The sequence below is a fragment of the Lissotriton helveticus genome, chromosome 9 (assembly GCF_964261635.1).
Source record: "Lissotriton helveticus chromosome 9, aLisHel1.1, whole genome shotgun sequence".
NCBI lineage: Eukaryota > Metazoa > Chordata > Amphibia > Caudata > Salamandridae > Lissotriton > Lissotriton helveticus.
Window position 1 is genome coordinate 182,021,047 of NC_136070.1, and position 27,716 is coordinate 182,048,762.

General features: G+C 45.7%; 1 protein-coding gene across 1 annotated transcript in view; it reads right to left on the reverse strand.

The window, feature by feature from the left end:
• MAP4K5 (mitogen-activated protein kinase kinase kinase kinase 5) overlaps positions 1-27,716 on the reverse strand; it is a 686,515-nt gene that overhangs the window by 122,703 nt on the left and 536,096 nt on the right. The window contains exons 26-27 of the mRNA XM_078659722.1: positions 25,490-25,593; positions 7,196-7,373 (exon numbers count right to left, since the gene is read on the reverse strand). Coding sequence (XP_078515848.1) covers positions 7,196-7,373; positions 25,490-25,593 — 282 coding nt within the window. The remainder of the gene's footprint in view (positions 1-7,195; positions 7,374-25,489; positions 25,594-27,716) is intronic.

A 27,716-nucleotide genomic window follows, 5' to 3' on the forward strand; every position in this document is an offset into this window, starting at 1 on the left:
GCAGTTTCTCTGGAGATCCTCACTGACTCCATGAGATCTCCGTTGTGCTGATACCACTGCCTGCGGAGGCACCACTGGAGTGCCCTCATGTGCCAGCATGCATGGTTGACCAACAGAATGCAAGAAGCCATCAGACCGAGCAGACGTAAGACCTTCAGGACTGGAACAACCGCTCCATTGTAGAACAAAAGAATCATTTCCTGTATGTCGCGAATCCTTTGAGGAGGAGGGAATGCACGGCATACAGTAGTGTCCAGTACCGCACCTATGAACAGGTTGCGCTGGGAGGGCACCAGGTGAGACTTGGGTACATTTATCGAAAAACCCAACCTGTGCAACAACTGAGTTGTCTCTTGCATATGATGGAGCACCTTCTCCGGCGACTCCGCTTTGATCAGCCAGTCGTCCAGATACGGGAATACAGGTATCCCCGACCTCCTGAGATGTGCTGCCACCACTGCCATCACCTTGGTGAAGGCTTGAGGCGCAGTAGTAAGACCAAACGGAAGGACCGCAAACTGGTAGTGTTGCGATCCAACCGTAAAACGGAGATACTTTCTGTGCGACTTCAAGATGGGAATATGAAAATACACATCCTGCAAGTCGATCAACACCATCCAGTCCTCTTCCAGCAGCGCTTGAAGAACCTGTACAAGAGTGAGCATCTTGAACTTTTCCTGTTTCAGGTAAAGGTTCAAGATCCTGAGATCCAGGATTGGCCGAAGCCTGCCATCCTTCTTGGGGATCAGAAAATACCGGGCGTAGCATCCTTGACCCCTCTCCTGCTCCGGAACAACCTCTATCACACCTTTTCTGAACAGTGCCAGAACTTCTTCCTGCAGGAGAAGCAGGTGGTCCTCCGAACAAAAACCCTGGCAAGGAGGGTAATTTGGGGGAAACTCCCGAAAAGGAAGAACATACCCATTCCCCACGAGATTGAGAACCCAAAGATCCGATGTAATCAATTCTGAATCTCGTAGGAAATGGGTAAGCCGACCCCCCACTGGACCCACATGATCCGGAATGGCGGATCTAGGGCTGCTTTGCTGCGTTGGTAGGGGGCTGGGACGGGGAAGAGGAGGAAGAGGAGGAAGCTTGACGGCCTCGAGAACGGGCTCTTTGCTTGCCACTATAAGACCTGTACAGCGTCTTTTGCTGCTGCTGTGGCTGCTGCTGCGTTGTCTTGTAGGATCAAAAAGAAGATCTGCTAAATCCTCTAAAACGTCTCCCAAAAGTGCCCCTGGTCTGAAGGCCCAATGACTTAGCCGTCGCTCTAGTGTCTTTAAAGCGTTCTAAAGCAGCGTCTGCCTTCTTGCCAAATAAACTAGACCCGAACGGGAGATCCATCAATGCAGACTGGACATCTGTCGAAAATTCACTCGACTTCAGCCACGCAGCTCTCCTCGTTGCTACAGAAGAGCCCATGACCCTTGCCACAGAGTCCGCCGTGTCCAATCCACTCTGAATCACCTGCCTCGCTGCAGCCTGAGTATCAGAGATAACTTCGTGGAAGTCCTTTCTATCCACTTCCGGCAATTTGGGCACCAACTGTTTTACAGTGTCCATAAGGGCGTGAATATAACTTCCCATCAGGCAGGTCGCATTTGTGGACTTCAGTGCCATACTGGCGGAGGAGAAAACCTTTTTAGCAGCCTGATCCTGCTTTCTCGACTCTTTTTCAGCTGGAACCTGAGGAAGAGCTCCCGTTGATCGTTTGGAACAGGCCGCCTGCACCACCAAACTCTCAGGCAGAGGGTGAGTGGATAAAAATTCTGGGTCATCAGGAGCAGCTCTGTACCTCCTGGCAACAGCTCTAGACACAGCAGGGGTTGACAAAGGTTTCTTCCAAACTTCTAAAATTGGATCTTTAAGGGCATCATTAAAGGGCAGCAATGGTTCAGACACTGATGATGGAGAGTGAAGGATCTCTGTGAGAAGATTTGACTTGAACTCGGCAGTAGGTAAAGCAATGTTCAATAAACTTTCAGCCTTCTGAATTACAATATGGTAAGGAGCCGCATCTTTAGAGGGTTCATCCGGTACTGAAACCAAATCCCACTCAGGGGACAGTAGATCCTCAAAAGGGTCCTCGGGATCCTGCAGCTCACCCTCCTCCAAATACTCCTCACGATATCTCTCTTCCTCCATCAGTCTCTGGGCTTCACATATCGACCTGCGCTTCACATTCGAAGCCGCTGGATCCACTGACAGCTCCGTCGAAGCCGGTGCCGGACGAGGAAGAATCCCACGACGTCGCTCAGGGTTCGCCATCAGGGATGATGGAATCGGCGTCGAAGGATTCGGCGTCGACGACTTAGGCGTCGATGGCTTCGGAGTCGAAGGCCTCGCCAGCGTCGGAAAATGCCAATGCGGCGCCGGAGCCAGCATAAAGGGCGCAGGAGCATAGGTTTAGGGAACACCAAGACCAAACGCCATCGGACCCGTGGGATCAACAGGAGCCCCAGAGGGGTACATAGCCCTGGAATAAATACCATACATCGCATTTAGAAAATGCGTCGGATCTTGACCTGGAGCCGGAAAGGTTGGGTACGAACCGCCAGGCTGTTCTTGAGGGGGTGGAGTCGATATGACGTCGACTTCCTCTTCAGGCTGGTGCACCGGAGTCGACAGACCTTCGGGCAACAGAGCCTCTCCCTCTCCAACCATCTCCCTCTCACCTTCATCCTCCCGATCCGGAGAATGGGATGGAACCGGAGATGGATTCGCTGTCTGTTTCGGCGAACCTGGCGAATTCGCATGCGACGCCTCACCCCCGGCGTCCTGATCTTCCGAAGCTGAAGACACCACCTCTTTCTCAACCAGCTTCACCTGCGACTTCGGCTTAGAACCCGAATCTTTCCTCGAGCGATGTCGGGATCCATGAGACCTCCTCTTATGCTTTTTTTTTTAAGATCTCGAAGCATGGGCCGAGGACGAGTCCGAACGTGACCTCGAGTGAGATCTTGACCTCGAGCGTCGAGTCTGCGACCTCGATTTCTTCTTCTCCTTACTTTCTTTAAGCTTTGCAACAATAAGCTTAGCTTCTCTCTCCCGGAGGGCCTTAGGAGTCATCTTCTTACAAGACCGGCAGTCTTCGACATCGTGGTCGGAGCTAAGACACCATAAACAGCATTCATGCGGATCCGTAATGGACATGGTCTTGCCGCATTCTCCACAGGCTTTAAATCCGGTCTTCTTCGAAGACATGTCGAAAGAGAAGACAATGAAACACCAACAACACAAAGTAACAAAGTTACTGTAAAAGCTACGGACGATCCCATGAAAACCGTTAGCGTCGACGATGCGGAAAAAAGGGAACTGATGTCATCACGCTGGCGTGGGCGTGATATGGGGTCAGTGACGTCAGAGTAGTCGCGCGCGATGCCGTGCCTCTGTGACGTCGGTGCGAAGCTACAAAAAGAATTTCCGGAAGCTGCTGACGCAGGGGGATATTCACAAGGTGAGGAATCCACAAGGCAGATGTATCTATCAGAAACTACACTATTGGGCCTTTTCCCCAGACCCAAAATGAGAGTCAATAAGTCACAATTCCTTGATCTAGCCTTTATACAGGCTTGTTGCAAAATAGCAATCTCCTGGAAAGACCCCCGGGGTCCTAATCTACTACGCTGGCATACTGAGGTAATAAAATGGGCAGAATGTGAAGAGACAGCTCTCCAAAGGGAGGTGTGGCATGGCCATAGAGCACCAGAGCATATTCAAGCCTGACACACCATAGTACACGATTTCCATCTAACAGATAAGATGGGTAAGACCCCCCCCCCCCCCCCCCCCCCCCCACGTCCTCCCCCTCAGAAAGTGGGGAGAAACACCAAGATTGATATTGGCTCCCCCATTGGGTCCGACAAAATGCCTACACACCCTCTAGAGTACTGAAACTTATTATCCCACTCTTGCCCACCGCTAACCCCACAGCCATTTACCCCTCTAAGGTGTGATGATCGCTGGCTAATTGAGCAGCCCTTCCGCAAGACTCCAATTGGGTTTGGTGTGTTCCATTTGTTTTCATGGTTTTTCACCGGTCTAAAACAGTGTTGGTTATGAACTATGCTTAGGAGAGTAGATAATGCCCATGTGCCCCAGGAAACAGAACCATTCTTGCTTTGTACGATATGGTCGGCATTATTAATAGTTCATCTCTGTAAGGACTAGTGGGGCTCCCTCCCCATCCTCCTATTGTTTGTACCACTGGAAGACATAATGTTAAATTGGCTGGGGGCGAAGACTGGGAAGCGATGTCACTGTACCACTTTACCGTTTACAAAATGCAAAAACACTCAAATTATGTTGAAAAAATATTATCCACATCAACATTTTAATGCATTTTAGGCAACCTGCCCTTTAGTGGGCATGAAGCGTTCAGCTGAATGTTAAATATAATCATTCTAAGCCTGTGGGGCCAGCCAACCCTACCATCTGAACATTAATGGATGGGCGTCTGTGGTGGAACCTTAGCATGAAGAAGTTGTGGGAGCTAGTGCGAGGGCAGGAATAAACTTTCACTAGGCAATGGGAAGGCCTCTTAAACTACATCAGTGAGGTTACAGTTCCCCTAAGCTTGAGGACAATTACACTCAGGGGTGCAGCTTGGTCAGTAAGATTGCGGGTGGTTGGGGGAGGTATTCAGATTTTCCAAAAATCACACTGCCATATAATATTGAAATACATTATAAGACCGGCAGGACGCGTGAGAGGGGCTTAGAGGTCCATGGAAAGGGAGAGCAATATGGTTTGGTAGGGGTGATTTTCAAACAGAGATGGGTAGAGTGTATGTGTGATTGTAAAAATCAACAGACACCTAACCAAATCCGATTGAGAGCATCTCCACCCAACTATTTACCTGAAAATACATTTATTAAGGGCCGTAATACCCAAAACGCCCCCCTGACGCTACACTCCTGATAACACTGGAGTCCGTCAGCGCCAGACACCGGCTGGACCCTGTAATGGCTGACCATGAATTCTAAGAGGCCTACCTCACAACTGAAATGGTGTGAATATTTAATGTGGGGGCCCTGGGGATGGGGAAGGTAGGTCAAATAGCCTGTGGATGGGAGCCTCGAGGCAGGGTGTTATTAGGGGCTATCTTGATGTTTACACATATAATGGACCAGTCTACTTATGATGCTTTACTGAGTTTGAACACAATGTCAAAAGGTTAATTAAAATGTATTTCAAACCTAAGGTTAAATGTAAAGCTTCATCCTTCAGTTTGGTCACATAGATCGGCTTGCACACCAAACGGCTTAATTCTTAATTCTGAGGCAGTTTATGTGATAGAATCGAGGCCTGGGTGCTGCAATACCTGCTTGAAGAGAGAATAAAAAGCAGTGCTTGCCGAAATGCAGTAAGACTAGGAGCAATGTAGCTTGCCGTGCAGGCTTGAGGTGGATTGTTAATGGCCTTCGGGAGAGATAGTGTCATGGTCGCTCAGACCGTGGCAGAGATACACAGCGGAACCTCTCGCCAGAAGCTTCAACCGTGGGTGCGGAGGAGTCAGTCTGTTGGTCTTAGAAGGGACTTCTCTTTTGATACACTCTGGGGTGCTGTTCACTTGATGCAACCAAACCATGGCTATCACCATCTTGTACACTCATTTGATTGGCCTGTTGGGATTCCTACTATAAGCTGTGTAAGGGTAGTCTGGGTTGCTATCTGGAGTGATTGTAGTTTCATGTTTGATACTTTGTAGCTACATGTTTGGTTTTAATGAAAGTAAAATTGAAAAAACTCACATAAAAGTACCTTTACATATATGTTTTGCGCATGTGTGTGTAAGTTTCATACCTTGGTCTTTGGTACAACATACAAATCCTTCTACCCAAAGTAATGCACATACCCACAGGCACACCCGCTTTGTATCCTAAAAACAATTGTACCCATGTTTAAGGGTGGGTGGGAAGGGAGTGCTTGCCAAGTATTTATCTGAAACAGTTGATATATAAGCTTTTGTAAGCCTGGTCCTTAAATAAAACTTATGTCCAACTCTTCTTTTTAACATTCATAATCCTCCCCTAGTTTGCAATCGTTTCTCGGTTTGTTACTCAAGCTCGCAGGCTTTTGGTAAGCTGTTTTTTCATGTATTTCCTGCAGTGCTTTAATTGTATAAAAAAAACAAATTTAATAGCAGTCTTTTTTGCTTAGGATGCACCCCTTTGCATTCGAATTTCCTAGACTAAAATATAAATTTTGTATCCTCATTTTAAATAATAATGAATGCATACTTTCGTGGCTACCGCCATTACAAGATATTAATATGTAAATTCATCTTAAAAACTCAAGTATGCATCGCACTTAAAGCACCATATTTACGGTTTTGAAAGAAGGCTCTAAAGACAATTATTCATAGGAGGCAAGTGGGGCGATAAAATGATTAATTACTCATTAATTTATTATTTGCACTGGCCCCTGTGGCCAGTTAGTAAACAGCCAGCTTTAAAATTTGCAAGATCTATATCAAAAACATTTGATAGTTCTTGTTCCAGTAAATAAGCAAAAAAAGAGTGAGAGAAACCTTTTTAAAAATGTAGATACAACAAGCAGACAAACCAGAGGTACACACTAGAGACCAGAGTATTTGAGGGGCGAATCACAAGCCTATAATTATGGGGAACCAGCGACCGAACTCTAAATACTATTATATTATGGATTCGAACCAGTCTAAATTTTAGGTTTGAGCATCAAGTGACATGACATGTAAATGGCTATTTACAACCATCATCACACACGCAACAAATAAATAGTAATATATCATAAGCTCCCTTTTCATTTCTCAAAACCATTTTCCTTCTGGAATTTATGAAGCAGATTCCTGCTGCTGGATGAGTATTAAAAGTACTGTACGTTAGGATTTCATGCAGGACTACATAGCTGTAACACTGGAAGCTAGTCCATTTCTTAGCCAAACCTTTAGTCTATTTGGTTTTTATAGTACCCACCATATGCTACAAAAATAAGAGACTCAACGACAACTGCCCAGGAATGCTTTGGTAAGTACTAGCTTGGGATGGGAGAAAGACTGCAAATCAAAAGACTTGTATTGAAGATAAAAGGTTGACTTGGGTGTTAAGATGTTAATATGAGCATTCTACACATTGAAGAATCATCCAAAAACTCGGAATCTAGAACATTCATGAAAAGAGTACACAAAAAGAACAAAATAATTCAAACGTACCTGAGCCTATTTCTGTAAACCATGAGGAAGCAGAGTTTAAGTTGATGGTTTCAAACTGAACAACTTGATCGGACTCAAGCCCTTTACTTATTGAAACACAAACCATTGGATAATCTTGCTCTGGTATTACCAGCATTTCAAATACTTTTAAAGGGCTCGGAAGAGGAAAATCAAAGTGCTGAAAAACATTAAAAAACATTTTTTAAATAAAAAGTGAAGCATTTATAAGCTGAAGGCAACAACCTACAACACATTTTTCTGTGGATGAAATGTTAACACCTAAATATCCAACATTCTTGTAGCTTGTGCTGCAGCACATTTACCCCACTTTGAATAGTTCACACCTCCAGGTGGGGAATGTACCAAAACAAAGAATAAGTAACTTACATTTGCTATGGAGGGTCAGGGGGGTAGGGGTGGGGGCGTTGGGGGGAGTGCAGAATGCACAGCCTAGTCTCACCCCAGGAAAATTCGTGGAGGGGGAAGTACAGGCCGGGACTTAGGATGGGTCGGTTTAGGAGGGGGGGGGGGGGCAGGAGCTAGGGAGGAGATAACAGGTTGCAGGGGTGTTGGTGGTAGGTTTGGGGAGTGAGGGGGTGGAAATTCAGATGTGGGCCTATCCACCCTTAGTGGGGGTGAAGTAGGAGAAGGAAGACAGTGTTTGGGATGTCTAACAGGAGGATAAAGAGGCTTCATTGGAGGATGCTTTGATAAAGGAAGTGAGAAAGACTGGGAATGGAAGGAAGCCATCGAGTGAAAGGAATAGTGAAGCAAGATGGTGTGCTGGGATGAAAGCTTAATGAGAGGTGAGAATTGTGGGGTGAACAAGGGAATTACGTATTAAAGATGTTTGATGGTAAATTAATTCTGTGATATGGAGTACGGCGTATGATTACTTCACAAATGCGCTTTCTGGTAGACACTCTGTTGAACCGCAAAATCCTCACTTTGTGAACCTCCCTAGGTGCCAGACTGAATCGGAAAACTCTTGCAAAAACTCCTATATACTGGAAGGGAAGGAGCCACGTGCTGACATCAGCCTATTCACTGGTCTTTTCTGTGCCCTTTACTGATCGCATCAGGACACTGACAGTTTGCATAATCTAATTTGGAGCTACCATTTATTCAGTACTCAAATGCACACACACTTTGTGTGAGAAATAAACAAAGGGGCATCTAGGATGTAAGCTTAATTGTAGCCTTTTATTTTCACTTGAGTGGTGAGATTATTTGCAGCCATATTAACATCTCTGCATATACTAGTTGTTCAGGATAAACTGCGCTTAGGTGTAATGAATATGCTACTTACCAGTATGCATCTGTTCTTGGCATGTAGGGCTGCTAACATTCATATCTTAGCATTAGATCGCCGCCTAGTGTTGGGCTCGGATGATTGCACATTGTTGTCCTGGAAGAGTCTTCGAAGTATCCTGAGATAGGTGGCTCCTCCCCTGGACTACAGTGCGCATGGGCATCGGCTCCATCCCCAGATTGTTTTTCGCCATTGTGGCAGAAGATGGAGTGAAAGTGTAAAGGATGTCCATGCTAATGAATAAATACAATAGTATATCTGCAGCTGCGACAGGCACCGGGGAGGAGGGCGGGCGATATGAATGTTAGCAGCCCTACATGCCAAGAACAGATGCATACTGGTAAGTAGCATATTCAGTTCGAGGCATGTGGGCTGCTAAATTCATATCTTAGCATAGAATACATAGCAGTCCCTCCATCAGCGGCGGTTGCCCGTGCCAGCTGCAGAAACCTGAAAAAGTGTCTTGAGAACAGCCTGTCCTACAGCTGCTTGCTGCTTGGAGTGCACATCAACACAGTAGTGTTTTGTGAAGGTATGTGGTGTGACCCACGTGGCTGCTCTGCAAATATCCTCTAAAGGAATGTTCCCTAGGAAAGCCATGGATGCCCCCAGTTTGCGTGTGGAGTGCGCTCTGGGGGGTATTGTTAAAGTGCGCTTGGCTTTTTGATAACATATCTGGATGCACTTAACAATCCACCTGGCTATCCCTGCTTTGGAAATTGGGTTGCCTTTGTGTTGTGGTGCGAAGGCAACAAAGAGTTGTTTTGTCTTTCTAAAGGGTTGTGTTCTGTGTATGTAGTACATCAACGCCCTCCGTACATCTAAGGTATGGAGCATTCTTTCCGCCACCGTTTGCGGGTTTTGAAAGAATGCTGGCAAGTCAATAGTTTGGTTAAGATGAAACTGTGACACCACCTTAGGAAGGAATTTAGGGTTAGTGCGTAGCACTACCCTATTTGGGTGAATTTGAATGAACGGCTCTTGTATGGTGAGCGCTTGCAGCTCACTGACACGCCTCAGAGACGTAATAGCTATTAGAAAGGCCACTTTCCACGTAAGGAATTGGAGCTCACACGAGTGCAGTGGCTCAAATGGTGGCCCCATCAGTCTGGTGAGAACGACGTTGAGGTTCCACACCGGAGCTGGTGGTGTTCTTGGGGGAATGACTCTCTTCAGACCTTCAAGGAAGGCTTTAATGGCGGGCACTCTGAAGACAGAGAGGTGCTGCCTGTTCTGAAGATAAGCCGCTATGGCTGAGAGATGTATCCTAATGGAAGTGTACGCCAGATTGCACTTGTAGAGATGTAACAGATAGCAGATGATGTTGGGTATAGATGCATCTAGTGGGTTGATGTCATTGGACGTACAGTAGATGACAAAACGCTTCCACTTAGCAGCATAGCATGCTCTAGTAGTTGGTTTCCTCGCCTCCTTGATGATACTCATGCATTCTGGAGGTAGGTTAAGGTATCCAAACTCTAGGACTTCAGGAGCCAGATCGCCAGGTTGAGCTGTTGTGGATCTGGATGCTGAATGTCTCCATGGTTCTGCGTCAAAAGACTGGGCGTGAGGCGCAGTCTTTGATGCGGCACCACTGAGAGTTCGAGGAACGTGGTGTACCAAGCCTGTCGTGCCCACGTTGGAGCAACCAGGATGAGAGTCATGGAGTGCTGCCTTAGCTTTCTTGCAACCAGCGGTATTAGAGGGGCTGGCGGAAAAGCGTATGCAAATTTGCCTGACCAGTTCATCCATATCGCATTCCCCTGCGACTGTGGGTGAGGGAACCTGGCGGCAAAGAGTCGGCATTTTGCGTTCTCCTTTGTTGCGAACAGGTCGATCTCCGGATGACCCCACTGCTGGAAGTACGGGTGGAGAACAGAAGGGTGTATCTCCCACTCGTGCATCTGATGGCTGTATCTGCTGAGCAGATCCGCCATCTGATTGTCCTTGCCCGGGAGGTGTTCTGCCATGAGGAAAATGTTCCTCTGAATGGCCCACTTCCACATGCTCTGAGCCAGATGAGACAGCTGTGGCGAGTGGGTGCCCCCCTGTTTTTGAATGTAGTACATCGCGGTCATGTTGTCCGTCCGGACTAGCACGACCTTGTTGCTCAGATGTACAATGAAGGACTTGAGCGCCATGAAGATTGCCATCAGTTCCAGATAGTTGATGTGCATCTTCTGTTGCTGCGTCGTCCATAGTCCCTGCACTGTGTAATTGAGCACATGAGCTCCCCATCCCTGGAGAGATGCGTCCGTCGTCAGGACAATCTGCGGCACGGGCTCGTGGAACAGTCGGCCCTTGCAAAGGTTGTGTGGAGTCCACCAATGCAGAGAGTCGTATGCCCGACTGGTAACCAACACTAGGTCTGTCAATTGCCCACGAGCCTGTGTCCACTGATTCGCTAAGCACTCCTGGAGCGGGCGCATATGTAACCGTGCGTGAGGGACTATGAAGATGCAGGAGGCCATCATGCCTATCAACTGCATGAACACTCTCGCTGGCAGGGAGTGTCTTGGTCGGAATCGTTGGATCAGTGACTGAATGCTGTCGATTCTGACTTGGTTTGGCTGAGCCATGGCTGTCAGGGTGTTGATTGTAGCACCCAGGAACTGCCGGACATGTGCCGGCTGAAGATGCGATTTTGGGTAATTTAGGGAGAAACCCAGATCGTGAAGAAGGTGAATTGTAGTCGACATGTCTGCGGCGCACTGTTGTTCTGACTTGGCTTGTACGAGCCAGTCGTCTAGGTAGGGGTAGACATGGATATTCTGCCTCCTGAGGTGCGCCGCCACTGTCGCTAGACACTTGGTGAACACCCTCGGGGCCGTAGTGACTCCGAAGGGTAGGACTTTGAACTGGTAGTGCCTGCCTTGAATAGTGAACCTGAGGTATTTCCTGTGTGACGGGTGTAGTGGAATGTGGAAATAAGCATCCTTGAGATCTAAGGTCGCTAAGAAGTCTCCCTGGTTTAGCAAGGGAAGAATCTGCTGTAGTGTAAGCATATGGAAATGCTCTGACAGTATGTACAGGTTGAGGGGACGTAGATCGAGAATGGGCCTGAGAGAACCGTCCTTCTTTGGAATAAGGAAGTACAGGGAATATACCCCTGTGCCTTCCTCCCCCACCGGCACGAGCTCGATTGCGCCTTTTTGCAGCATCGCCACCACTTCCTGCTGCAATAAGTGCAAGTGCTCTGCGGACATAGGCCTTTGCCTCGGTGGGATGTTGGGTGGAGTGGATTTCAGCTCTAGGCAATAACCATACTGGACTAGTTGTCGCACCCACCTGTCTGTGGTGATGTTTCTCCAGACGGGCAGGAACTGCTGCAGTCTCCCCCCGACAGGTGTTATGTGGTCGGGGGGCAGTGACAGAAAGTCACTGTTTGCTTGGAGTAGAGGTGCGGGAGCTGTTGTTTCCTCTGCCGCGACCTCTGTTGCTGTTATTCCTATAACCTCCCTTGTTCTGTTTAGTGAACGAGGATTGCGCCCCACCTTTGGAGAACTGGGATTGTTGACCCATCTGTCCTCTGGTGACTCCACGTGCACCTGAGCGACGAAAATTGCTGCCACGAAACTGTTGGGACTGCAGGGCCCCCATAGACTTAGCAGTCTCCGTGTCCTTCTTTATTTTCTCTAGGGTGGTGTCAACATCCGGACCAAACAGACTATCAGGATTGACTGGCTGATTCAGAATTGTTGTTTGAATATCCTGCTTAAACCCTGAGATGCGGAGCCAGGCTTGTCTTCTCAGCATAACGCTAGTGTTGATAGCTCTAGCAGCTGTGTCCGCAGCGTCAAGTGCACACTTGATGGCTGCGTTTGATATTAGCTTACCCTCCTCAATAAGCATTTTGGTGCCTTCTTGGAACTGTGGGGGCAGGTGTTGTATAACCTGTTCTAGGGTGTCGTAGTGCGCCCTATCATAACGCGCCAGGAGCGCCTGTGTATTTGCGATGCGCCAAAAGTTTGCCGCCTGTGCAGCCACTCTTTTGCCTCCTGCCTCAAGCACTTTGGACTCCTTATCCGGGGGAGGAGCTTCACCCGTTGTCTGGGAGTTGGCACGTTTCCTGGCATTGGCAACCACAAGAGAGTCCAGTGGCAATTGTCCCCGGATGTAGACGGGGTCCGCAGGTGCAGGCCTGTACTTCTTTTCAATGCGAGGGTTGACCACTCTCGCCCTCGTAGGCTCCTTAAAAATGTCCCCAGCATGTTTGAGAACACCTTTCAGCATAGGAAGTGTCTTTACTGTCCTTTCAGATATGGCAAAGGTGTCAAAAAGGAAGTCTTCCTCAACCGGGTCGGCATGCATGTCCACATCATGATTGGCCGCCGCCCTTTCAATTAGTGCATGAAATCCTGCTGAGTCCTCAGTCGGGGATGCACGTGCATTAAAGGTCTGCGGGTCTTGGCCCACACCTTGGGTGTTCTGGTCACCAGTGTCGTCGTATGAATCTGGTTGTACATCAGGTTCATCGATAGGGAAATTGTACTGCTCATCCTCATCATATTCCTCACCCACAGAGTGTTCTGGGGAGGGAGTAGGGCTCCGTCTTGGAGGAGGCTGAATCGGTTCCGTGAGGCCTGAGGCGTCAAGGGGCACCCTCTTCTTTTTCATTGGGATGACGTAGGGGTCCACCGGCTCAGAAGTGATCTTCCGTTTATAGAGTGTCAGCTTGCCGGTGGCAGCATCGATGAAATGCTCTGAATCGTCTTCCGATTCGAGTACACGACGTGGAAGAGGGTCAGGCAGCGAGGAACCCTGTTTCGGAGCCGATTTCGTCGAAAACGCTTTCGGCGCCTCCTTAGGTGGCAAGAGAAAGAGGAGTTTCCCAGAAGGCTTAGCCGGAGCGTCCTTTTGCGGCTGCGGTAATGGCATCGGAGCCGATGGAGCAAAGGCTTTCTCCCTGATTCTCTGCAGTGACTCCGCAATGGGGGACGGTACACTGCCAGTGGGTTTCGTCGCCGACAAGGATGCTTTGAGCTGTCCCTCGGATCCGACGTCCTCTCGGGCCTTGTGCGTTTCGGGCGCGGAAACCGTCTTCGGCACCTCCGAATCTTGAGGCCGGGGCGCAGACTTCTTGTGCGTAGCCTCTTTGGAGCCGACCTTGGCGGGCTTGGACGGCGCCGTAGCCGCTGATCCGTGCCGACCATCTTTCTTGGGGGCCCCTTCTTCGGGCGTCGGTTTCGATTTGGGAGCATCGGAATCGACAGACTTCCTCGGCTTCTGCGGACCGGAGGTCGACGGAGCCGACGGGGTGACGGGCACCGACTTCTTCACAGGCACGGCAGCCATCTTAGGGACACTCGAGTCCTTTGGTTTCAGTTTCGATTTCGGGTCGGCCATTTTAGGTGTTGACGACCCCGATGGTTTCAGTTTCGGTTTCGAAACTGCGTGCCCAGCAAGTGAGTCCGTAGCCGGGCCCGAAGGCGGGGCTGTGGCTTGCGGCAACGGGTCCTGGGTAAGGCCGACAGGCGATCCCGTGTCCCGGTCGGTATCCTCGTAACCTTCGGGGCAGAGCTCGTCCGCTGAGCTATCCGCCGCGGCCCCATAAATTTCATCGTCGTCTCCTACCTCTTCGACGTATTCGAGGACCTGACCCGCGACTCCGTCGTCGTCTCCCGGATCCGCCTCGACCTCCGTCTGTGATGGGGAGATTTGTAGATGGTGACCCTGGACCTCTTCTTCCTGGTCGCAGAAGATGTTCTCCGGATCTGGGGCCGCTTGCTTAGCTTCCAAGCGCACCGCGCGCCGAAGCTTGAGAGTTTTCTTGGAGCGGAACTGTGCACAGGCCTTGCACTTGCCGTCGTCGTGGTCCGGTGAAAGGCACTTGTTACACACGGGGTGTAGATCGATGTGTGGGTACTTGGACCCACAGAGCGGGCAGTATTTAAACGGGCTCCGCTCCATGTCCGTAAAGGCTTGCAGTCGTGTCGCGATGAGAAGGCCTCAAAGTTTAGAAAGCGAAGAAAACTCCGCTTATTCCGGCTCCAAGAGACGGAAGACTCGAGACCGAGCGCAGACAATACCGACGCAAGAAAATCGAGGCCTTTTGGCCGGTAAAAGATAGATTTACTTGGTTCCGACAGTAAGACGTCGAGACCACATCCGAACCCAATGGCGGAAAAAAACAATCTGGGGATGGAGCCGATGCCCATGCGCACTGTAGTCCAGGGGAGGAGCCACCTATCTCAGGATACTTCGAAGACTCTTCCAGGACAACAATGTGCAATCATCCGAGCCCAACACTAGGCGGCGATCTAATGCTAAGATATGAATTTAGCAGCCCACATGCCTCGAACCTGATAGTTTAGGAAAGCCATGAATATAGTTCTGTATTTTTCCATATTGAACCTACTTGTCTGGCATTCCAAACTGTATTGTGCTGTGGATGTAGTGCTTTGAAATGTTTTGGGGTAGATATTCATAGAAATGCTACTCTCTCCTTAGTAAGGTCGCATGCACATCTGACAGAGAAATTGTTAGATGTGTGGTTTATTTTAAAATAAAACACAAATATAGTTTCGTAGTACAATGTTCCAAGGCCAAAATTCTTTTTATTAACAACAACTCAGTCAATATATTCATCAGGAGATAGTTACATCGTATCACAATATATCACATTGCCAGCAAATGAACACAGATACATTTACTGCTGTTTGCAACACAATCTCTACCTATTCTGTTTCTCTCCCACCCTGCTTATAGGCCTCTGTAGATCTGCCAGCCCCCCATATCTTTTCCCGCTCCTTCGGACACCGCCTGCTTTTGTATATTGTCTATTCTGCCTGTCTACACGAGTCTAGGTCGGTTTTCCATTCTTTTATTGTTGGCAGATCTATCGCTCCCCATTTCCTCGCTACATTCCGCTTAGGTACCCCCAGCACTAGTGTCACCCATTGTCTTGTGTATCTAGGCCAGTCTTCCTCTCCGGCTATCATACTTAGCGCCCATTTCAGCAATAGGTGAACCTCCACTCCTATAACCGCTGCTAGGACCTCTTCAACTTTCTTCCAGAATACTTGCAATTTTGGGCAATCCCCGAAAAGATCTTAGAAGGTACCCTCCATTCTACAACCACGCTGACATTTTGCATCATCTCATTTCTTCATATGGTGTAGCGTCGTTCTGGGGTAGTAGATTCAGTGCAGCACTTAACTGTATTAATCTAAATCTTGCCCTGTTCGCCACCTCCCTGGGGCCATGTAACACATCTGTCCATTCTTCGTCGTCAAGCTGACCCATGTCATCCTCCCAGGCAGCCCTCAGCGAAGAAAAGTTCTCAGGAGCATTATAGATAATTGTTTTGTATATCAGGGAGATGGCCTTTTCAGTCAGTGGCTCGGTCAGTATTCTGTCCTCTAGTGGCGCAGTTTCTGCCAGTGCTTCCCCCTCCCTGATGTGGGTACATATGGCGTGACCTAGCTGGAGGTATCTTAGTCACTCCCCTTTATTCATGTCATACTCAGTCTGAAAGATAGTGAATGTCCCTCCATACATCCCCAAGGGGTTCTATGCCCAGGAGCTCCCATTTTGCAAAACCCTTCTATTTGCTCACTGATTTCAGCCCAGCACCCACCCAGAGTGGGGTCATTCCAGTCATCTTTTCCCATCCTAAAAATTGTGTTGCTGCCCGCCAAACTAACCCCACTGTGGTGTGGTGTGTTGCACGGCCAATGTGTAGCGTAAAGTAGTCTTTTTGGCGTCCAGGGAGAGGAGCGCATTCTGGTCATCCGATGCAGTCTCTGTAAGATGTAGCACCCCAAACAGTCTACACAAATTGAGTCTGGTTCCTCTTTGAGGCATAAACCCGGATTGGTCTGGGTGCACTAGTGAGGTAATCACCTTGCCCAGCCGCATGGCCAAGAGTTTTGATAGAACTTTAACTTCGAAGTTGAGTAGAGGGAGGTGTCTGTATGAATCACACTCCGTAGGTGGTTTACCCTCCTTCGGAATTACGACAATTACTGCCGTCCGCTGATCTGCAGGAAGTATACCTTCTGTTTTGGCCTCCTCTAGTATAGTTACCAGATGGTCCCTCAAGCTCTCTATTAGGCATTTATAAATCTCGACCGGAAGTCCGTTCAGCCCGGCTGTCTTCCCCGACTGTAGCGATAGCGTGGCTGCTTTAATGTCTTAAGCTGTAACATCCTCCTCCAACATATTCCTGTCCTCCTCCTCTGATAGTGGCGGGAGCTTAATATCCTGCAAAAAGTCACTACAATCCATTTTCGTGGAGGAGGAGGCATCTATCTTCTCGTAATGCGTTGCAAATCATTTTGCTACTTTCATCCCCGTGACCAGGTTCTGTACCTTTTGATTTACCAAGCCTGGTATTCATCTACCCTCCGGTATTCATCTACCCTCCGCCCCTCGCTTGTCTAACCATGGCAACAGTTTATTTGCTTTGTCCCCAACATCGTATAATCTGTGTTGTGGCCAAAAGATCTCCCAATTCTTTTTGACTGAGCCACAGGCAGTGCTGCCCACCTGTCGAGATCCGTCCTTCCTGTACTACCTGGGATTCCAGTAACGTTATTTAATCTTCCAGAGTTTGGCCCTTAAGAGTTTTCTCTTTTCTCTCGGCCCCTGCCCTTGCTTGAATCCTCCTACGGATCACCATCTTGAAAGCCTCCCACAATGTCATTTTAAAATCCAGAGCCGAAGTTCGCGGCAAAAAAAGAGGTCTTCTCCCGCCATGGTATCTTCCCTGAATTCTTTGTCTTTAAATAGCCACGGGTCTATCCTTGGTAGTAGTGTGTGGGAAGGTAGTTTCACCCCAAAAAATTATTTTGTAGTAATTGTTAACATTAAATTATTCCTCTGGTTTACTGCTTTTGTAGATTGTCTGACCCAGACTCTTAAGTGATTAGTGGGTAAGTCTGTTGTGGCAATGCCCACGAGGATATCTGACACCATTTTGGAAAATCGGCTGCAAGCCTCTTATGTGCCAGTTTGTCTGGGAAGAAGGTAGTGTTTGAAGGCTGGACTGAAAATCCATGTAGCTCTTTTTTTCTCGTTTATGATACATGCAGAATTGACTGCAGCGAGAAAAACAGTCTTCAGAGTGAGAAGTCTCCAAAAATAGGCTTGAAAGCAGCACCCATCAAGAAAGACTAAACTGTAGTCCCACTGCAGCATTAAGGGGGCATGTTGAAACGCGTCAAAGCACTTAAGAATTGCATCACGACAGGTGATTTGAACAAAGTGGACTGATCAATGAAATGAAGAAAAGTTGGAAGGTGTGACAAGTAACCTTCAACAGTGCCCACCACAAGCCATACCTGGCCAAAGGCAACATTAACAAAGGGACTTCAGACACCTTAGCCTGTATGTGTCAATCAAACTCTCCTTGCAGCATTTTATAAACCAGGCCAAGTTCATGAGTAAATCAATTTCACAGAAGTGCGATGAGCAGCCGAAATTGATTCACAACCTCCGTAGGTATATCTAAACCTCTCTGCTGGTTCTGCGCACTCTTCACAAATGGAAGTGTATATTGCGGAGGTATGGGTCTGCCCTGTTGTTTGTATAGCATAGTCCTGAATAGTCAGCTGAAGACAAGAGAAGATGCTGACTGCCATGTGTTCTGAGTACTAGACTCTCCTGGCCTAATCAAGAAGGGTGAGGGATTCACCTGAATCAGCTGCAATTGTCCTGCCTGATTTTGTACAGGACACGCAGGAGGCAGAAATGCATAAAGAAGGCAAGAATACCACTGGAGACAAACACTGCCCCTAGAGAACCTGGATGAGGGAACTCTCCGATCCAAAAGACAGAGCACTGAGTGTTTTTGGAGATAGTGAAATGATCCACTACGGGTGAAGATACTGTGTGCCTCTATGGGTGCAAACACCATCTGTGATTTGGAAAACGATGACTGCGCAGTGTTTGAGGGAATCTATGTGCTGAGGCACTGCCAGGGAGCACTTGACGGTCCAGCCACTGCCACAATCTCAGAGTCTAGCCAGAAGGCACCCCTCTCCGCAGTGCTTGCTACAGTATAATATGGTGGTCATTTCACCTGTCAACATCTTGAATAACCTGCCCTTGATAAAAGGGAGAAAGGATTTGAGGACCAGGTGGGTGATGAACAGCTGCAAAAGGCTGATGTGATAGTGATGTTCCATGGAAGATCAGAGTGCTGATATCCAAGTCGTTCAGGTAACCACCCAAACCTAAAGTGGATTCTTCACCAACGACATCTGTATGAGGAAGAAAGAAGAGGCTGACACGTCAGAGTGGCCTCCAACACCCAAGATGAGAGTCTCAAAATGGTCAACCCTGGGCAGTACGTCTTCACCAGAAACATTGAGATCAGAACCTGATCAAGAAAAGCATCTGAAAAGGTTGAATATGGGACTTTGATGCAAAAACCTGGAGTTGACAGTAATGGTAGCATTGTCTAAATGTGATCCAAGATGAGCCAAAGTGAAAGCCCTCATTCTACAGCCAGTTTTTGAAGTACAGAAATACATAGACTCTGACTGGCAAAGACTGGCCACCACTACCAACATAACTGTTAGAAAGAACGAGGTGGCAGAAGTCAGGATGAAGGGAAAGACTAAGAATAAAAGTGATCCAAGCCCACTACAAAGTAGATATACTTTCTTTGGGGCTGTAGTATCACCACATTAAAGTATGCCTCCTGCAGTTCTAGGGACACCATTCAGTCTTCAGGATACAAGGCCAGCAAAACCGGAGTTAGGCATCACTTTGAATAGCTCCTTCTTGAACATCTTGCACAAGACATAGAGGTCCAAAATACGTCTTAGACTCTTGTCCTGGGGACTATTAAATGCTTGGAATAGCAACCCAAACCACTCTCCTCTTTGGGTACGATTTCAATCACTCCGTTGGCAAGCAAATTCTTCACCTCTTTAGGACACAATAGAAGCAATCGCAAAAGACTGTGCACAAACTGGAAAAACATGATGCACAAAAAGGAAAGGATAACCTTTTTGTAACAATCTGAAGAAACCATAGGTCTTATAAAAAACAGAGTACCAGTGGAGCAGTGTGTCCTCCTACTTGCCCCAATCAGCTGATGAATGGGAAACTGAAGTGCCTTGACGGCAGCGGATGGGGTGATTAGGAGGGTGACTGCAGCCTGCAATAAAGCCCCATGAAAAGGACATCTGTAAGTCAGGCTTAGACACCCCTAGAACACCTGGTGACATGCGAACAATCATGACATGACAAATCAGTTGGTCATAACAATTGGTGGAATCTAGACTGGACCTCAAAATACACTTTTCTACATTACTGTACTGCTTGTGCAAGGGAATTTCCTTGAAGTAAGGCGGCAAAATCTCACTTTCGATGTCCCAGAGGATGTAGGTTTAGGGATTTAAGAGATATACGTCTTTCGATGATTGGAGCACTAGGATAGCCGATAAGACTCTTTAAATCTCTCGCCAGTGGAGCAGTGGGAAAAGAATATGGGTTGACTTTGCTCATTGAGGACTAAAGTAAAAGTCACTTAGAGGTAGGTTGCTGCATTAGGGAAGCTGAATCCCAAGGGGTAGGTCTGTACAGTCCATAAATTGGGCGATTCATTGGCAGGTCTAGCAAGGTCTGGACCTGGCTGCCAGAAGGGCTTCATTTTTGGCTGCATTTAAAGGCAACAATGGCTCCTAATAAGAAGCCTGGGCTGCATGATTTCAGTCAGAAGGTTGGCCTTTGTCTTCACTGTAGGCAGCTTCAAATCTAGCACCTCTGTGTACCACTTCAGCGAAAGAGGCATTCTTCTGTTGGGGACCCTGAAGGTGAATTAAATTCTGTCTCTCATGAAATGTTCAAGTCACTGGCATTTTTAAGTCTAGGTATAAGCCAGCATCAGCGTAATAAAGAGGGAGCAAATTATCTACTTTCTCATCATCTTCTTAGTGGGAACATGCTAAACAATTTTAAAACCATCACAGTCAGAGCCAAAGAGGACCTCCATCTGTCTGAAATAATGAATACAAGCAAAGAGTACAGGAGAAGAGCATTCCTCATACTAGGTTGTGCCTTGATTATTGTACAGACGTAAGGGTACCTCAAACTCTTGGCAAACCACGGCAGAAACGTTTCATATACACCGGTATATACGCTGCTTACAACGAAGCTTGCAAAGTGACGCAAATAGAAACTTCAGAAAGAATACGAGAAATTGATCGTATTAATTTAGAGAAAACACTCTCTGTAGTGGACAATGGGTTAACGACTCTGTACTCCAGAATTTATTCTTTGGACAGCATCGTGTCATCTGCAATTGACATAATAGAGCAGGACTTGCTAACGTTACAACATGGCCAGTCACAACTACGTTCTATCATGCTGCTACGCTGGACTTTGCAAAATCTCCGTTCAGGCTACGTGCCATGGCGTTTTATCAATATCACGTCATTGTTTTCTGTGTTTTACCTTACAGATAAACAAATCTCGTTGGCACAAAAAGAAGCAGACTATACGGTGCTTAGTATTGAAAAACTGGAAAGATTACCATTAACAGTTTCTGAGAAACCGGTCATAGAATGGATAGTACATGGTACCATTACGATACCAGTGACGTTATTCCAATTTCGGTATTGTCTACAGCATATACCAGCAGGCATGTATGAAAAGTTGGGTAAAGAATACATAAAGTCATCTTGGAATTTACCATACACACACACTTGTTGGAGTGGGGGAAGAAGGTATTCCTTAGTGGAACTAACTAAGACCTCACTTAGTGGAATACGTTTGTATCAGGGTATTAATTTGCAGGGAGCCTGTGACGGTTCTGCAAATAACCTTTCATGCCACCTGCACGGTGCTCCTTCCACAAAATTAGAACCCGTTTTCAGACAACTATCCAATGGCAGCTACGTTCTGCTCAATGATCACAGCTGCTGTGGCATGTTGCCAGGAAAAAGTTATCTAGTTAGTGTGTCATCCAAGGTTACTTGTTGTATGCAAGTATTGTATCCAAAAAGCAAGACAGACAGAGGGACGGCTTTATGGCCTTTACTGAATATCTCTTCTATTCGAATTGATACTTTAAGCAGAATGAAAGCTATTCTTTTACAAACAAATGTGCCACTGACCTAGTCCAGAGAAACGTATGATCTGCAGGTTGCCAGGACAGCCGCTGAGATACATACATTATTATCACAAACTGCCCAGTACATTTCATAGAAATGTTAAGTCAAATCTTAAACATGTCTGATACCAGTGGCATTGCACATGTATTTAAGACAATTTTTTCAGGACTGTTAGCACCGTTTGAAGCAGTCCTCAGCATATTCCCAAACTTCGTACACTATGTGTTCGGCGGCCTGCCTCTCATCTTGGGACTCGTAGCAGGGATACTATTTTTATTTCTTCTGCTCCGATATGGCAAGTCCAGGAACCAGCGATACCCAGAACAACATGGAACAATGCCTCCTTGCCATAAGGTATCGTGAGAAAATATCACAGATTCTTGGCTTGGCTCGTCTAAGAGATCTGAACACAACTTGGTTTCTATCGTTCAGACCAATTTATTTATTTATTTATTTGGGGCAATTTTTAGAGCGCGCAAATACCCGAGGGTGTCTCGGCGCTGTGTCAACAGAACTCTCCATAGGAAAGGAAACTAGGCATGGAATAGCCATGTTTGGCTATAACCAATCTGGCAAGATTGCATCTTACCTGTTCTACGATGCCTGCTTTGCGGACAAGAATGTGTGTTGGACATTTGTCTTACACTTCCATCAGTCCTGCCTGCGGATGTTGACGCTTTGCTAGGTCCAGTAAGGACTCATGCATCGTGTTGTCCCCAACGGCTGCCAATCCTGATGACGGCATTTACTGAGGTCTCACCGGCAAGTCTAACTGAGGGTGAGGTACGGGTAACTACAGGCACACAGGTACCATCTTTTTCGGACATTGCTAATGCATCCAACGCTGATGGCAATGATCCACACTTCTGCACTTTCGACCTACTAAGCGAAGTGGTTCCACTTTCACCGACTACTGTAGAAGGTTTCTTTGCCAGCCTAGACGAACTGATGTTTTCTCCTGAAATCGAAAATGACTTGACTAAATTACACAGCGTTCCCTGAACTCTGAAATTCGGCTTTCCTTTTTCAAAAACAACTGCTCTACCAATTTGAACTTTTTCAAAATAGAACTCGTTGGCACTAGGTAATCTGCCTAAAGTAGAGCTATTCTTAGAGAACTGGATTTCTGTTGAAACTCCTAAGACAGATCATATTTGGCCTTGTTTTGAAACAAAACCGTTTATATTATATGTTATGGAATGCTCTCGAACTTTTCCTTTCTGTACCATTAAGAGACATTTCATGGATACAATTTCATTTAACTTTTTTTTTTCCTTGAATGTATGCTCTCACACTATGGTTCATATTCGTTGAGACCTATGATCCTTCATATTCATTTTATCTCTCATTTTTCATGTGTACAGACCTTTTGAAATGCAAAAATTGTATTTTGGTGGGAATGTAAACACTAGCCTTATAGACATGGTCAGTGCTTATGGGTTTAGTTTAATTGAACTTAAGATTGTGGAGTGGGTGTTGTAAATCAATCTAGGACCCTAGTGTAATTTTCCTGATTCATGCCCTTATATAGGTATAGTTTATTCGATCCTTATATAGGCATAGAAATCATCTCCATATTTAGTCTGAGCCTATGCAGCCCAAATACGGCATGGCTACTTCCCCTAAGTTCCAAGAATCTACAACGATTTCTTAGAGAAACCCGCCTTCAGCAGCTGGGGATTTCCCCTTGCCTGTATGCTAATTTATCTAGGAAATCAAGGAGTTTTATAGAGATTGAGTTACTATATGACGTTATTAAGTCCAATCACACGTCAATCTCGGCACCTTCATAGTATAAATATGCCCAGATTTGCCCAGACAAACACACGGTGGTTTGGAGCGGATCGACTTACTACTTGCCCGATGCCCTGCAGCAGCAAGTGCCGAAGGAAGCCGACCCTCCAGCTGACGCACTGAGAGACGCAGTCTTTTCTCCAGCCGAGAAATCCAGCTCCAGTGTTTCCGGTTTACCCTTGCGGGTTGCTGGGAAATCGAGTTCCGAGAGAGAGATACAAGACCTCCTTCATTCTAAACCAATGGTACGGAGCTGATTAAACTCTTAGAGAATTCCTTATCAGACTCTTGGCAGAGAATTGCTAAACTTAAGCTACTCCTTACTTACTCCCTCCCTCCCTCGTACTAGACTTAGGTTAGGTACATCGGGGCAGGCGTATTTTAGAAGCAACAGTTGAGTACTTTTATCCATCTTTTATCATTGTATGTATTTTATACGTTTTAAGCAACTTATGGCTTAGAAAACATATCATGCTTTTACAGTACTACTTTATAATACTGTTCGTATTATACGCCCTGTACTTTATAACCAGTATTACGATTGTAGCAGTACATTTCTTATGCGTGCGAGATAGGACTGTTCAATAAATACTTTTATTGAAAACGCCAGTCTTTTCCTTTTCTCCGCAACTCTGGTGAAACGAAGCATGCACGAATGACTGAGTGAAATAACTATCTATTGTTTCCGCGACTCTAGAGATACGTTTCATTCTGGGGTAACAAAGTGGTCATGTTATACGGTTGTCAGAAACTAATCCCTTCTTGTTTACTCGAGAAAGTTTCTAGTGACCTCTGAGCTAGCTGGCACTCACAATTAAGTTTAATAGACTCGGTAGAGACCTAGTTGACCTCAGTCCTACGTCTAATCTACAGGGTTTATTATTCCAATGCGCAGAGCCTATTGGGAATATAGGAACTACACTACACTTTTCTACAAAACGACAAGGATATGTTACTAAGGTCCCTTGAGCCTATTTCTCTATATGTCTAATAGGACATTACTATTTTTATGTACTGGGGACTCCCATCTCAACGAAGGGGAACGATTCAGGCATGTGAATCTATGATAGACACCCCTAATACTGGATAACTTGTTAGAAACACTAAACCTGGTTATGTGATGACACCAGATCCTTCAGACGTAACCTCTAAATACTGGAATAGATTTCGAGGAGGCGTCTGAATAATCTTTCTTCTTTTCTCTTTGTACTCATGACAAGAGGTGGAGCACTTGTGTTTCATCTGTCTTTTTTGGGATATTTGATGAGGAAACCAACAATAAAAAGGTCTAGACCTGGATTTTGAATGAGCCTCTCTAGCAGAAAACCTGAATAGGGGTTACTCGTTCACCCTGGATTCTGTAGGATGATTCAAGGAGTATAGCTCACACACTGTTACATTATTATTCATTTCAATCACTAACGACACACAGAATACGAATTAGTTACCAACATCTGTCAATAACATTTGGTGTAGGGTTTTAAGTCCAAAGACTTGGAAACAAACAGAAATAAAGAATCTCAAAATCATAAAAAATAAGGCAAGAATTTCTTGATAGCTCAGGATTCCCGGTCTGTAGTGCACAGAAAAACTGGAATGGATGTGACTAAAGCTCATGACACACTATACTGGATACTTGATATTACCAATTGTGGAATATATTGGAGCCCCAATTTAAGTAGAGTAGCATGCAGCCATCAAAACAAGGGTCTAAGATATTAGGACAATCTTCTCACTTCTCTTTGGAATACAGTAAGTTTGTGACATTCCTTAAAATAAAACACTGATCATGAAATCTAATGCACTCAAATTATGGATATATTATTAATACGGGTATATTTACAATGACTGCGCTTTGGGAATCCTAAAATCGCCTTGAACGCATTACTAGCAAAAAGGTCAATATATGGGACATTTACAATGACTACACTTTGGGAAGCATAAAACATTCTTGAATGCATTAATAGCAAAAAGGTCAATGCATGAAAATAAAAATGTGTGGCATACTATGCCAAGAAAACAACAGTTTCAACATTAATGATAAAACAATTGTAATAACTGTCTTGCGATACATCAAAGTAAGAAATATAAGAGGCTGTATCAAAGAAAATAAAAACATACCTTTATTAACATGAATTTTTGCATCGGTTCATACCACTGTAGCAAAACAATTCCAGATTGTAAAGCACCACAGAGGTACTTGTGCCCTGTGTAAGGATTTCTCACTGAAAGTAAACAAAAAGGTTTAATTCACTCAGGTTTACATTTAATGTATTATCTGTCAATAATATATATTAGAATAATTCTCTCTCGAGGAGAAGACCATTTCAGGACCACATCCATGCATAAGACAGGAAAAGCATCAAAGATAAATGTCAATACTTTTTTATGATGCATACTACGCTTTTCAAATCTATTCCACAGCATTGCCAAAATAATTAAACAAATGTAATATGAGACTGGACAATGAAGGTAAGGCTTCAATGTATTTGTGGGATGGATCATCCAATGAGATGAGCAGATTGGATAAGATCTGATTGATTCCACTTGGAAAATAATGGTGCATTAAGTTTAACATTCCAGAAATTAACGTTTTAAATGAGGGATAGTTGTCAAAATGGGATATACAGACAGCTAAGGAGCCTGCCTCAGTAGAGTTTGTGTAAAAACAAATAAACTCACTTGAAGGTTTTAGAGAGGTGGGGTCGCTTCATGGCGAGACATTAAATTCAGAAAGAGTGGGAAACCAGTTATTTACCTCTGTAATGTTACTGCTGAAGGGGTACTTGATCATGTCCTCACACATCCTAATGTGTTCAAACTAAATCTGCAAAACATTATGGGTGCCACGAGGTGCTTCAATACCCACATTCATGGAGTCTCTAAGCTATGTCATAGAATGCCTTCTTCCATAAAAAAATACATCAGTTCCACCAAAATCAAATCACCACCTAAATCCTCAACTGCTGTGTGACATATACACAACCTGGCAGAGCAGAATTTAGAAAAACAAGCAATGGCAAAGCCAATCGTCTCCAGGCTTTGCCAATACTTTTTTTTTGCCAATACCGTTCACAATCACCCAAAAAATAGTTATTGCTGATGGCGAACCAGGGCCCCTGAAGGCACACAATCAAAGTAATTGAGATTATCCCGTGTGTTTCTGTATAGCCAAGACAACTGTCCGAGTATAAATAGGACCCACCTGCAACTGATAGTGAACCGGCTGCGACCCAGCTGTTGAAAAGAGAGATACAAGTGAGGGAAGTCTGCTCGATCTGCAGAGCCTGCAGCAGCTGGAGTTCAAGCACTGGCAAAATCATTAGAACTCTTCTTTGCAACCTATTGACTCTGCCAATGTTTTTAGTTCATGCTGTAACGCATACTGAACATAAAAAAAGGCATCATATGCGTCTGCATGACGTTAGTGCCCTTTTTTTTTAAATTGCAGATCCGGAAATGATTGGTAACGCACCATTCATTTTTTTTTTTAGGGCAATGAATAAAACATTTTGGTAATGAATAAAACAATATGTGTTTTGAAAAGAAAAAAAGGGGTTATCTCAAGAGTCACAAACCCTTTATTATTGGGTGAAGTATTCATATTCTCGATTGACCTCAATGTAGGAGATGCCCCTTTCCCACTAGAGCATATGCATCTGAGATTTAGATGTCAAAATCAACTTTTGTTTATCTTTTTGATCGTATTCCATATGCAAAATTCATAAATCCAAATAGTGACTGGAAAGTGCAGTTTTAATGTATAATTAGACAAAGGCGCAGGTTCGAACAGTGAACCAGATCTCTTGTGAAGCTAACAGCCAACATGTGTTTCGTCCCTTCCCACCTGGGCCTTTCTCAAGACGGATAAAATGAAAAGGTAATAGTATTGTACATAGCTGACAATATAAAAGATATCAAAATGATACATTTAGGTAGGTAGGTGTCCTAAAATCACATTAATCAATATGCAAAGTTTATCCATAGTGCACTCATCAATTGGCACATATCATAGAATATATACAGGAGGCACAGTAAGGGTCAGTGCCCAGAACAAATATTCTCTATACAAACACAAACTCTTAGTCCTTGTGATCTGGGTCCCCAGAAGCTCTGTCCTCTTGGCCTTTATCCTCTTAGTCCTTTTGTTCTAACAGATCCTGATCTTCTAGCCCTGATTCTATTGATTGTCCTGTCTTCACAGTCCTAGTCCCATTGTTCCACCTGATGGTTCTGTAGTGGTTCTGTTTTTTAGCAGCTTCTGAAGTTTTTTTTTATGAAGGGGAAAACAGAGCCTAGAGGGGACCCCTCTTGCACAGATCTATGTGTCCAGTACGTTTTCAGAAGT